General features: G+C 43.3%; 1 protein-coding gene across 1 annotated transcript in view; it reads right to left on the minus strand.

The window, feature by feature from the left end:
- Positions 1 to 9100: 9100 nt before the first annotated feature.
- The window catches only part of KIT (KIT proto-oncogene, receptor tyrosine kinase), a 68071-nt gene continuing 64284 nt past the window's right edge, over positions 9101 to 12887 (minus strand). The window contains exons 20-21 of the mRNA XM_054989661.1: positions 11929 to 12034; positions 9101 to 9956 (exon numbers count right to left, since the gene is read on the minus strand). Coding sequence (XP_054845636.1) covers positions 9831 to 9956; positions 11929 to 12034 — 232 coding nt within the window. The 3' untranslated portion in view covers positions 9101 to 9830. The remainder of the gene's footprint in view (positions 9957 to 11928; positions 12035 to 12887) is intronic.

Below are 12887 nucleotides of genomic sequence, written 5' to 3' on the forward strand. Positions count from 1 at the left end.
CAGCCTGAGCATTCGAGGTTTTAATCAAGAGAAGCATCAGGTCAAAAGCACATTTATTTAATATGGCTGCCCATTTAGTTTTAAACTCTTCATCCTCCTTAAACATCCCGGGTGGTTTGTGGATACGCAGACCACGCGGTATGAACTTATGAAGTGAATAGTCAGTTAAAGAAGCCGCATTAAGTTGGAGGCGGCATCTCTTTAGTTGTAGCTGTTCTAGCGCCGACCAATCTTCTAAAGGAATACAGGAATCATTCCCCAAAAGGGATGGATTATTAGACAAAATTGCCTCCCTCTCCTCAATAGAAAATGCAAAGCACTCCGCTAAATCCGCCATGCCCTAAACAATCAGGTAAACAACAACGGGCGGCCCCGGTACCAATATGAAACAAAAACAACCAAACCGGGACTCAACAATCTTTGGAGCCGAAATATATTCAAATTTTTGTGTTATAAAGTGCGAACAGTGCAATAAATACAAACATAGATACAAAATACGTTATACAGAATTTTGAAGTGCCAAGATACAAAGTCCAAGCATATATACATATATCACAATGTTTCTGTTGTCCGGAATCGTCAGAAAAATTTTTGGAAAAATTTTTATAAAGTGCTAGTTGCCAGTTGCCAGTACATTAAAGGGAGCCGGTAGGTAGGGAGTTGTGCACCGTACTTATATATTCACAGTCCATAGATATGAATGTAATTAGACGAACGCCGACGGGGGTTTGCTTGCAAATATCATTAACCCGTTTCGTGAGTACTGAGACTCACTTCCTCTTGGGCTTAAGGCGATTCGGACTGGTCATACTGTAAGAAAAAATTAATTATAAATGTCTAGCAACAATTACAATAAAATGAAAAATATAAAGGCAATATCACTTACAGTATGTTACAAGCACAAGGCATACTCTCCTACCACTCCCTACCTACCGGCTCCCTTTGATGTACTGGCAACTGGCAACTAGCACTTTATAAAAATTTTTCCAAAAATTTTTCTGACGATTCCGGACAACAGAAACATTGTGATATATGTATATATGCTTGGACTTTGTATCTTGGCACTTCAAAATTCTGTATAACGTATTTTGTATCTATGTTTGTATTTATTGCACTGTTCGCACTTTATAACACAAAAATTTGAATATATTTCGGCTCCAAAGATTGTTGAGTCCCGGTTTGGTTGTTTGTGTGTTTTTTTTTTTCCTAGCAGGTGGGCAAATTGTCATCTTCAGCCCACTGATTTATCTCCATAAAGAAAATGCCTCTCCACTCCTCATGAAATCTGAGAAGTTCACTGCTTCATTCCCAGGAAAGAGAGTGACCTATCTGGGGCAGTGCCTCTTGTGTTCTGATAAAAGTATCCTGCATTCCTTTATCATAACAGGTGCAGTTATCATACTCAAAATAGCCAGTTTGGTGTAGTGGTTGAGACCATGGGGCTGTAATCTGGAGAACCGGGTTTGATTCCCCACTCCTCCACTTGAAGCCAGCTGGGTGGCCTTGGGTCAGTCACAGCTCTCTCGGGGCTCTCTCAGCCCCACTCACCTCATAGGGTGTTTTGTTGTGAGGATAATAATAACATACTTTGTAAAGCACTCTGTGTGGGCATTAAGTTGTCCTGAAGAGTGGTATATAAATTGAATGTTGTTGTTATCTTGTTGTTACCTTTCTGCCATCACAAAAAAAGCATCTTGATATTATGAGTATGATTATCTGGCGGATAAAGCAGCATGAACTTTTATGACCGTTTATATCAGTTTCAATGATTTCACTCACACTCTTAATCATAAATATATGATTTGAAGATGGAACATACTTCTGACTATAGAACTTACAACATACCTGACTTGACTGACACAATCACACATCAAGTGAGGGTCAATTTGTTTCTGAAATGCCCAAGACCTTCTTCTGGGTTGGAAAACTGGTGTGAACTGGGGAACTTCTCCCATTGATCCTAATTGGGGGCTCACACACCTGGGAAACAAATTGTCCTGAACTTGGTGTGATTGTCTTAAAGTCAGGTCAGGGTAATACATAAAAATTATAATGTATAGTTTGGCCTTGACCATGCCTAGGGTCTCACCTTTGACCAGGTTGAATCCAAAAGTTATGCTTTAAGTGTTTTGTGAATGAGGCCTGTGTAGAGGGTTTAGTTTAAGCAGGGTTTTTTTGCCGGGAAAAGATGTGGTGGAACTCAGTGGTGGAACTCAGGACTGCACAATGACATCACTTTGGGTCAGCTGGAACAAGGGGGAGTTTATTATTATTATTATTATTATTATTATTATTATTATTATTATAATAATATTTCAATTTATATACCGCCCATCCCCAGGGGCTCTGGGCGGTGAACAGTTAAAATCGATAAAAACAAGAACTAAAATGAATATACAAACAATAAAACAAATTAACAAAGTGCAGTGGTGGGGAGAACCCTCCCCCACCCCAAAAGTGGGAGGCCGACATGGCACCGCCCCCTTCAATCACCGAACGCCTGGCGGAACAGTTCTGTCTTACAGGCCCGGCGGAACGATAATATGTCCCGCTTGGCCTGGGTTTCCATTGACAGAATGTTCCACCAGGCTGGGGCCAGGACTGAAAAGTTTAAATCGCCCTCAGTGAAAATGGTCACATGGCCGGTGGCCCCCGCCCCCTGATCTCCAGACAGAGAGTTTAGATTGCTCTCCATGCTGCTTGGCAGCACAGAGAGCAATCTCAACGCCCCTCCGTCTGGAGATCAGGGGGCGGGGCCACCAGCCATGTGACCATTTTCAAGAGGTGCCTGAACTCTGTTCCACCGCATTCCCGCTGAAAAAAAGCCCTGAGTTTAAGCAAAGGCTTGCAAGGCTTTTCAGTCTCAGTATTCAGCCCAAGGACAGGTATTATTTATTTGTTCAGTTATTTATTTGCTGTATAGCCAGCCTTTCTCACTGAGACTCAAGGTCGTTTATACAGTATGAGACGATGCTAGTAAGTCTGGGTTCTTCAACGTGATGCCCATCAGAAGTTCCCTTAGTACCCACCAAGCTTTTCTGAGAGGGTGGAGCCTGTGATTGCCTGCTCTTCTTAGAATGAAAGGGCTTTCCATGGCTGTAATAACAGGCAGCCACTGGAAAATCAAGAGGACTTTCCTTAGTCAGTGTGTGGTTCCATTCCTCCTTCATGCTTTCCTTTTCCCCAGGAAATGCAAAGATGGAGATGTTCCCTTCGGCTCCTCTATTTTTGGCAGTTATTTTTGATTTTGCTCTGCTGCCTGGGATGGCACTTTTGGAGTGGCACTCATCATCCCCTCACAAAATCTCAAAGGTGTCCCAAAGCTCAAAATGGTTGGGGATCTCTGTAATAAGCAACGTAATAGGACTAGGATTACAGAAATCTGAAAAAGGTGAAATGCTTTGAGCATGTGTAGCCTCAGATCAAATACAATGCAAAATCATGGTTTAATTAAATTATGTTCTGTCAAACCAAGGACTGAAACAATGGCTTGAAGTTGATGTATCAACTAGTTGGTCTTAACTTGGATTTCATGCAGACATAGAATCACAGAATCACAGAGCTGGAAGAGGCCATACAGACCTTCTAGTCCAACCCCCTGCCCAGTGCAGGATGAGCCTAAAGCATCTCTAACAAATATTCATCCAGCCTCTTCTTGAACACTGCCAGTGAAGGGGAGCTCACCACCTCCCTAGGCAGCTGATTCCACCTTTGAACAACTCTGACCGTGGAAAAGTTTTTCCTAATATCCAGCTGGTACCTTTGTGCATGTAATTTAAGCCCCTTGCCAACTGGAACAGTTCCTTGCCCTCCTCCAAATGACAGCCTTTCAAATATTTAAAGAGAGCAATCATGTCCCCCCTCAGCCTCCTCTTCTCCAAACTAAACATTCCCAAGGACCTCAGCCTCTCCTCGTAGGGCTCAGTCTCCAGACCCCTGATCATTCTTGTCGCTCTCTTCTGCACCCTCTCAATTTTGTCCACATCCTTTTTGTAGTGAGGCCTCCAGAACTGCACACAATACTCCAGGTGCGGCCTGACCAAGGCAGTATAGAGAGGGGCTATGACCTCCTGCGATTTCGACGCTATGGCCCCTTTGATACAACCCAGGACTGAATTAGCCTTTTTTGCCACCGCATCACACTGACTGCTCATATTCAGTTTACAGTCCACTCTTACTCCAAGATCTCTTTCGCATACACTATTACTCAGAATTGTATCCTCCATCCTGTATTTGTGCTTCACATTTTTGTGGCCCAGATGTAATACTGTGCGCTTGTCTTTGTTGAATTGCATCCTATTCACAGCTGCCCACTTCTCCAGAGTATTCAGGTCTTGTTGAATTTTAACTCTATCTTCTTGGGTGTTTGCTACTCCTCCCAATTTGGTATCATTAGCAAATTTAATGAGTAGCCCGTTTACCCCTTCATCCAGATCACTGATAAAAATATTGAAAAGTACTGGGCCCCAAACCGAGCCCTGCGGCACCCCACTGGACACCTCCCTCCAATCTGATGAAACGCCGTTGACCACCACTCTTTGAGTGCGGTCGTCTAACCAGTTCCCTATCCACCGAACTGTCCTATAGTCCAGTCTGCAGTTTTCCAGTTTGCCCAATAGAATGTCATAGGGAACCTTATCAAAAGCTTTACTGAAATCCAGATAAATCACGTTGACAGAGTTCCCCCGATCCAGTAAGCTCATCCCTCGATCAAAGAAGGAAACCATGTTGGTCTGATAAGATCTGTTGGGGACAAAACCATGCTGACTTCCCTGGATCACTAAGTGGTCCTTCAGATGCTTACAGATCTATCCATTTAAAATCTGCTCTTAACATTTTCACAGCAACAGAAGTCAGACTGACCGGCCTGTAGTTTCCCGGGTCATCCTTCTTCCCTTTCTTAAAGATTGGGATAACATTCGCTCTTCTCCAATCTTGTGGCACATCTCCAGGAGGCCTTGAAGATGATGGACAGGGGTTCTGCAAGTTCTCTAGAAAGTTCTTTGAGCACTCTTGGGTGCACCCCATCTGGCCCAGGGGATTTGTATTCATCCAGTGCAGCCAGATGCCTCTCCACAGCCTGTCAATGTCAACTAGCCACTCAGGTGTCCTGTCACATTTTCTACTATCTCTAGATGTGCCTGAGTTCTTCAGGGAGAAAACAGAGGCAAAAAAGTCATTAAGCCTGTCTGCTTTTTCTCTGTCCTGCATCAGAGTTTCTCCATCTGCTCCCAACAGCGGTCCAATTGCCTCTTTTACCTTGCGTTTGCTTCTCACATATCTGTAGAAGTTTTTCTTATTGTAGTGAGCCCCCCTGGTGAGACCCAGCTCATACTGAGCTTCGGCTTCTCTGATGGCTGATCTGCAGTACCTAATAACCTTCATATACTCCTCTTTAGAGGTCTGTCTTCCTCTCCATTTTCTGAACATTTCCTTTTTCTCCCTTAGCTTATTCTGGAGCTCTCTGTTCATCCACATCGGTTTCTTGGAGCCCTTACCATGTTTCCGTCTTGCTGGAATAGTGAGGGCTTGAGCTTACAAAAGCTCGTTTGAGAAGAGCCCACCCTTCACTCGCTCATTTCCTTTCTTTTCCTGGCTTATACATCACTCTCAAGGATGATCTTAGGGATTCTGGGGCCCTGTTTGGAAGTCCAGGATGGGGCTGAAGACTCGCTGCTGCCACTACCACTCAGCTGGGGCCACTCCAGGCTTAAGCAGAGGGTGGCCCTCTCCCCATACAAGGCCTGTGTGCACACTGGCTGCCCAGCCAGCTGCTGCCTGATTCCTGGGGGTATGGGCAGGCATTTATGGCAGCTACCCAGAGGAGGCAGGTGGGTGCACATGGCGTGCCCAAGTCCTGGAGGGGGCAGGTGCATGTAGGCACTGTCAAGCCAGTTATCTGACTGGAGGTGGGAGCTTTGCTTTACTTTCCCCCTGCATGGGGCAATGGGACATAGACTCCTGCCCCACCTAAGCCTGTGGCCCAGAGCAGTTGCCCTGATCGTCCCATGGCTAAGACCTCCTTTGATCAGTCTCATGCAATCCCTGGCTACAAAGATGTCTGTCCAGAGTAAAGGCAATGAAACTAGTATTGGCCAAGGAAAGCCAGGATTTGAGTGATGGTCAGTAAGCCAAATACCAGTTTCACAAACTATTTAACCATAGTTAAACTGAACCGTGCTTTCACGTTATGTCTTAACCAGACCATAAAGTGCTTCTTGGCCAGGCCTTCACTTTGGACAGCTCTCATTTTTTTTTAAAAAAAACTAAACAGTGGAACGTTTGTGAAGGCTGGGAGGCAAGATCTGTGTTTTGTCTGTTGCGTCTTCTTTGCAGTTTTGAATATTTGGGACTTCATGCTGTAATATTAGGTAGCTCACCTTGCTGTTTACTACTCTTCCTTTGTCAAATGGGGAAAACTGAGGGAAAGGAAAGCAATAGGAAAGTAAATCTAGATATTCTGGTTTCTACATTCTAAACCTCAATTTGTACATTTCCTGGGGCCAATATTTAATTTGCAAGCACAAAAGTGTTGCTAGTCCCTCCCTTCCATTATGCAAATAACATGTAAACAGAGTGTACCACACAAACATCCACTTAAATGGTGTGCCCAGTTTAGAGCAGATGTTATCTGCACATGGGAAAACAGCAGCTTGTGTCCGACCATCACCATGCAGATCGAGTGGTGGTTCTAGAAAACAGATCACAGAAAGACCTATGAATATTTACACTTTTATTTAACCTCCTCAACAATGCAACTTTCAAACATCCACGTATTTTATACACACAGTCGCTGCATATATATATATTTATATATATTTATAAAAATATTTTTAAGACTCAAGAACTAAAAGGAGTTCAGAAGACATTATTGCTACATCTTAGCATTTACATGAACCAACAGTATGAACAATAAAATAATCTGAAAATATCAAGCTGCTGCAAAGCTAACTTTTCAAACAAAAAATTATAAAAATATAACTTCTGAGAATATTAAAGGGAAAAAAATCTTTCATCCAAGTGCCAATGAAGTACCGCAGTGTCTACAATTATTACAACAATTTAGTCTACAAAAGCAAGAAGTGTTTTATGATCATAGCTGGGGTGGGGTAGGGAGATAAGAGAATGACCGCAGACATTGGGTTTGGTGTGTGCACAGCTACTCTGATGCGCACTCGATGCTCAGTACATGGAAGGGCTTCCCCATTCTCAGAGCAGAGGATGATATGTATTGTGCAATAAGAAAACCTGGTACATTTATAGAACATCTCCCTTCACAGAAGAGAACGGGGACCCTCTTCGCATGTGGGACTTGGCTTCAACTGTTGCCTCAACTCCCCCCCCCCAAAAAAAACTTCAGAAAGGTGCAACAGAATGAATAGCTCTAGTGCAAGAGTCTACTTGTAAAGACTGGTTAACACATTTCTATAACTATTAACTCAAGCAAGTTGGAAGGGGAAAAATGTTATAGATCAGATATACAGCAAATTCAGTGTAACTTGGGGAGGACTCTTGGCAATTTGTACTTTTTAAAAATTATCTTGCATTTGAGCAAATAATTACTTCTAACAAGCAAATGTAAACTCAATGAAGGAGGCTGGTATGTTAAATGTAAATAGTCAGGTGCTGAAGAGCCAGTGCACCGTAACTGAACAGACACTTCCGTGTACGGCCCCCAATGCCTCTTGTTGCTCCCTGATGGAAAATGGGCAGGTGTTGCTTTTAGAAAATCTATGGATCCTTAGAACTTTCTGGCACCATTCTGTGTTTAGGGCCAGTGAAGGTGTCTTTTAAAACAACCATCAACCACGACTTCAGCCATAAAGAGGCAGCGTTCTTATCATCACACACTTGTCAATATTCCGCTTGGCTGCAATATGAACATTCACAAATTTCGAATACTCCGTTTTCTTAGCAGGGCTGCCCTCCCTGCACTATGCAATATTACAAGGGAAGCGGCTCTTCCCAGGATGTGGCACATGGGGCCCCCCCTTACAAAAAACCCAAAAAACCTGTGACAGTTGTTCAGGGAAACGTATGCAAAAGATCCTTTGGGGAGTAACAAGAAAATCATTGAACTGATTTAGGAAACAAAATAGTAGAAAAACAAATCTGTCCTTTTGAAAGGAATCTAGCTTAGACCATGGAACACTTTGTCTATTCTCTGATCAAAGTACGAGAGCTGTATAAAGAACATATTATTGTTTGTTTTAATACAAATGGATGTATTGGCTCTTCCAGAACTAGATGTTAAAGTATTTTTACACACAGATCCAGATGCAAATGTATTTTATCAGTGTGGAAATGGCCACAATAAATGGCCCACTACATACTTTGGGAAACAGATGCATAGATTGGCTTTCAATGTGGGTAACTGGATTGATAAAACATGCACTAGGGCAATAGTTTCCACAAATTACGTATTACAGGTAGTTGTGTATGAATGTATGCACAAAAATGTAGCAGAGGAGTCGGCCTCAAACCATCACCCACTCCTGTCCCCCACCCCTTCTGCCTAGAGTGAAAGACAATGAAATCTAAACTGGCATACAGGCAGGGGGAGAACTGCCATTTCCTCTAATCCCCCCAAGAAAGTGACCAATCATCTCTGATGCTCACACTGAGATACTATTCAGGATCTCTCTCTTTTCACTGGTACATTCTACTCTTTGATCCTGAACATAGTCTTATGCTTGCATTTCAAAGTTGATTTAATGAGCCATTCACAGTCTCACTGTAATGCCCGTGTGTACTTAAACATGCATGGCTTAATCTTTGAGACTAGCATATGCTACTGGCAGGATCAACCAGGTAGAGCGACCAAAGGAACCATAACCAGGTAGAGCGACCAAAGGAACCTGGCTGATCCTGCTAGTAGCATATGCTAGCCTCAAAGATTAAGCCATGCATGTCTAAGTACACACGGGCATTACAGTGAGACTGCATTTCAAAGTTGCAAGTAATGGCAATTTGTGGGAAACTGGTTATTTGCATTTATTCATTTCCAAACACAAACATCAGCTTTTTCAGTGCGTTCCTAAGGAGACTTACACCTTTCTAAACCCATGGATTTCAATGGTCTTAGAAGGGTGTAACTCTACTTAGGATTGCACTCAAGAATTCAAGAGTGCAACTAGACCAGCTGTGGCAAATCTGGGATGTGGTTTTTAATTTTATTTATCAGCAGCCATGGGAATGGTGGAGGGAATAGGCACAGGGCGACAACACTGGCTGGGTGGTCCTTCTGCCCTTGTGCTGTTTTCCCAATCTGATGCAGACATGTGAAGCAGGGGGACAACTAAGCAGATCTGGGAGGGGGGATTTCAACCTGGAAATGGTACAGGTACCAAGGGTTATGTCCCACCTCTCCTAGCACCTTGGCCCCAATGAACAGAACCCCCCAATGACTGCCTTTAGAAAACACTAAAGATGTTAGGAAATCCAATCCATTTATGGACTGCACATGTCTTGTTTAGCTGCTTCCTGCGTTCTCAAAATCCATTAAAAATCCCATAAATTCTACTCCCAAGTTTTATTATGGTTATTTCCCCCTCCCAGGTCTCATTCCGTACTACAAATGCATATAACACAGCAACTATACACAGATTCTAGCAAACACAGCAACAACAACACTATAACTATGATGGGAAAACCTGCTTTTGTTTCTAAGCAGGACATGTTTTAAACAAAAAACAGAGAAAAAGAAAAGTACTACGGTATTCCTTCTATCCTTAGTGGAGCAGTAGATAAAATAAGCACAGTAAGTAGTCGTTCCCTCGAAATGCCTCAGACATCAGTAGATTCTCCATTTAGGTTTGCTGAGTCGGTCTTCAAGCTTCCTCGTGCACGAGTAGGGGCTGATTGGACGAAGCGCTGCTGCCTACCGAGTTAATTCTTACTGAGTGATCTCTGTCGTTTTCAGGTCTGCAGATGTTACAAGTAACATTTGAATAAATCTGCAGAAGAAATAACCAAGAGTTAACACTGAATGACTGCACACAATACCCAAACCAGCCATCAATGCTTCTGCATTTTTTCCAGAAGAGTTATATGCTAGGAAAGATCCTGGTAGCTGTGTACGACCCGACTGTGTTTGTTTCTCCTCTGCTACAGGTAGTCAAACATGGGCATGCCCAGAGGCATGAGCCAAAGCAATGTGTAGGCGCTGGAAGGAAAATCCATTAACACAGAGAGAGGAAGACATGTTCTGCATCCAGAAGCCCTCCCTGCTCCTGTTTATTTCTACTGTACTCTCAGAGGAATGACCAGCAATGAGGATTTGATGATTAATCCATACAACAAAGATTTATTCAGAAGTTGGTTCTACCAAACAAATGCACCCATTTACACTCGAGCACAAGATACAGGGGTTGGAACTTTTCACTCTGTCAGTTTTCTGCTCTACCATACCCCTATCCCACATGGTCTTTGTCCATAAAGGTCCATGATGCCAAGCCAAGCCCTTTTTCGGTAGCCAATTCAACAGTGCAAAAGCTGGCTGTTCTGACGGGAACAGCTGCTTCTAAAGAGCATCTTTGAAGCAGAAAAGTCAAATCAGGCAGGTTGCTTCCCAATTTTCATGTGATAAAATCGGCTTGTGAACATCACGCTGGAAGGGAAGCGGAATCTACACCCTATCCTGGAGAAGGCTTAACCACTGAGCACCCCAAGAATGATCTCCACACAGAAGAAGGTTTCTCTGCATCAATTAATTTGCTGAATCCAAAATAGTAAAAAGTCCATCTGACACATCTAACGAAGAGAGCTATGGTTCTCGAAAGCTTATGCCTCAATAAAGTTGGTTCGTCTTAAAGGTGCTACTGGAGTTTTTACTATTTTGCAACTACAAACTAACACAGTTAACTCCTCTGGATCTGAATCCAAAATGGTACTGTAAAGGGCAGGGTTCATTTCATAGAAAAAGAGCTGGAGGAACTCATTAGCATAACCCATTAGCATATGCCACACTCTCTGGAAATGTGTCATTAACATAACTGATTTGCATATGCCACACCCCCGACATCACCTATCCTGGCTTTTTTGGATCCAATCCTGGCCACTCAGGGCCGAAATTGGGCCCAAAATGGCAAAAAGGGGCTGAAAATGGCCAAAAAGGGGCCCAAATGGTCAGGATCAGGCTGCTGTTGAGTGGGAGAGTGATCTTCCACCTATCAGAGGCCTGATCTGGGCCGTTTCGGCCCCAATCCAGCCTGAAACGGGCCCAAAATGGCCGAGTCAGATGGGTGGGGCAACTTGACATGTGACCTCTTTGGGGAACTGCTAGAACTGCATTCCTGTGCGTTCCCCCTCAAAATGAGCCCTGGTAAAGGGTAAGAACCTCCCATCCACCATTCAGTGCTCTCTGCTCAGAGATCTTTGCTGGATCTATCAGCATTTACATGCTTTGATATAGCTAATAGTTAGTTTATGGAAGATGGGAGGGTTAAAGCCTCTTCTTCCTGTGCTCTTAAGAGCAGAACAATCAAATGGAACAATCAAACTGGTTTACATCAACCCTCTTTTTGGTGAATGCACCATCAGGTGGCATGTGCCTAAAGATCTAACATTTCGCATGTAAATGGTACCATGTTCACAGAATCATTTAATAACACAAAAATTAAAGGCACATGCCACCTAGCCTAATTCTTACTGCTTACTCTACACATAAATCAGTAAAGATCAGAGTGGGGAGTTCAGAAAAGCTTAAGTTGAGATACAATCCATCTCTATAGGCAGAAAAAGGGTAGAAACACACTCAAAGTTGTATTTAAAGATGGCTTCATTTCATGTAAATTTTTCACACAACCAGGAAAGATGTGCAATGCAGACGGAACTGGAAAAGGAACATTTACAGTATATAAACGGCATCAACAGGACACTCAACACTTCTCGCCTTCAGGATGCCGGGCTGAAAGGCTCAATGCTTACATGGTTTGTGGTATCTGAGATCTGCTGTTCAATCAGTGGTACAATTTGCTTAAAGGTCGGCCTCTTTAAAGGATCCACATCCCAGCAACTTTTCATTATCTCATACCTGCAAATATGATTAAGGTTGATCAATAAAGAAGTTGGCAGGAGATAAAACGTAACTAACACTCATACCAAAACACAAAGACATTACAAAATCCAGATGCAGGTTATTCTGCTGCCTTCAGAACATTTGTTTCCCAACAAATCATTACGAATGGCAAACACAAGGCTTTCATACAGGCTGGCCTTCCCCTGCCAAGAAGCAGCTGGTGCTGTGAGTGGGGGGATCCTCAGACGGGGCTGCACGGCAAAACTGGGTAAAATTCTCTCCTCTCCCACTAATGGAGGAGGCTCAGGGTCTCAAGCTCTTCTCCCCCTTGGGTCAGCTTTTCAGATATCATGGGGAAATGCTGACGGAAGGGAAGGCAGATCTGCCTCAATTCCCCATGAGCAGAAAGACGAGCAAATACTGGATGGAATCCTAAGATGAAAGGTGCTTAAAATCTGGGCTCTTCCAAGAATTCTTACACCGCAGCCCCAAAGTTTCGTACAACTGCAACGAAGTCCTTACAAATAAGCATGTAGAAAACACATGGGCCTCTCTCATTTTTTCCATCAACGGAAATTCATCTATAGAAATCCCTCTTTAAAATCTATCTCTTGCAGACTACCATTGGCTCATCTTTCTAGATCTTAGCTTGCTTTGTGATCAGTTGGTCCCCGCTTTATTCCCACCCTCATGGTCCTGTCTAGCACATCCTGTCCTTTTGCATCTGTCCCTGGCTGATCAGAGATGGAGACATTTCTATACAGTGCCTGCAACGCTGTTGGCAATAAAAACAACTCAGAGCCTAGGTGAACATCAGGCCGCAAAGGCACAATGATCAAGATCAGGGAGATTGTTTATTATACAGACT

Source organism: Eublepharis macularius, chromosome 10 (genome assembly GCF_028583425.1).
Source record: "Eublepharis macularius isolate TG4126 chromosome 10, MPM_Emac_v1.0, whole genome shotgun sequence".
In the NCBI taxonomy this organism is placed as follows: Eukaryota; Metazoa; Chordata; class Lepidosauria; order Squamata; family Eublepharidae; genus Eublepharis; species Eublepharis macularius.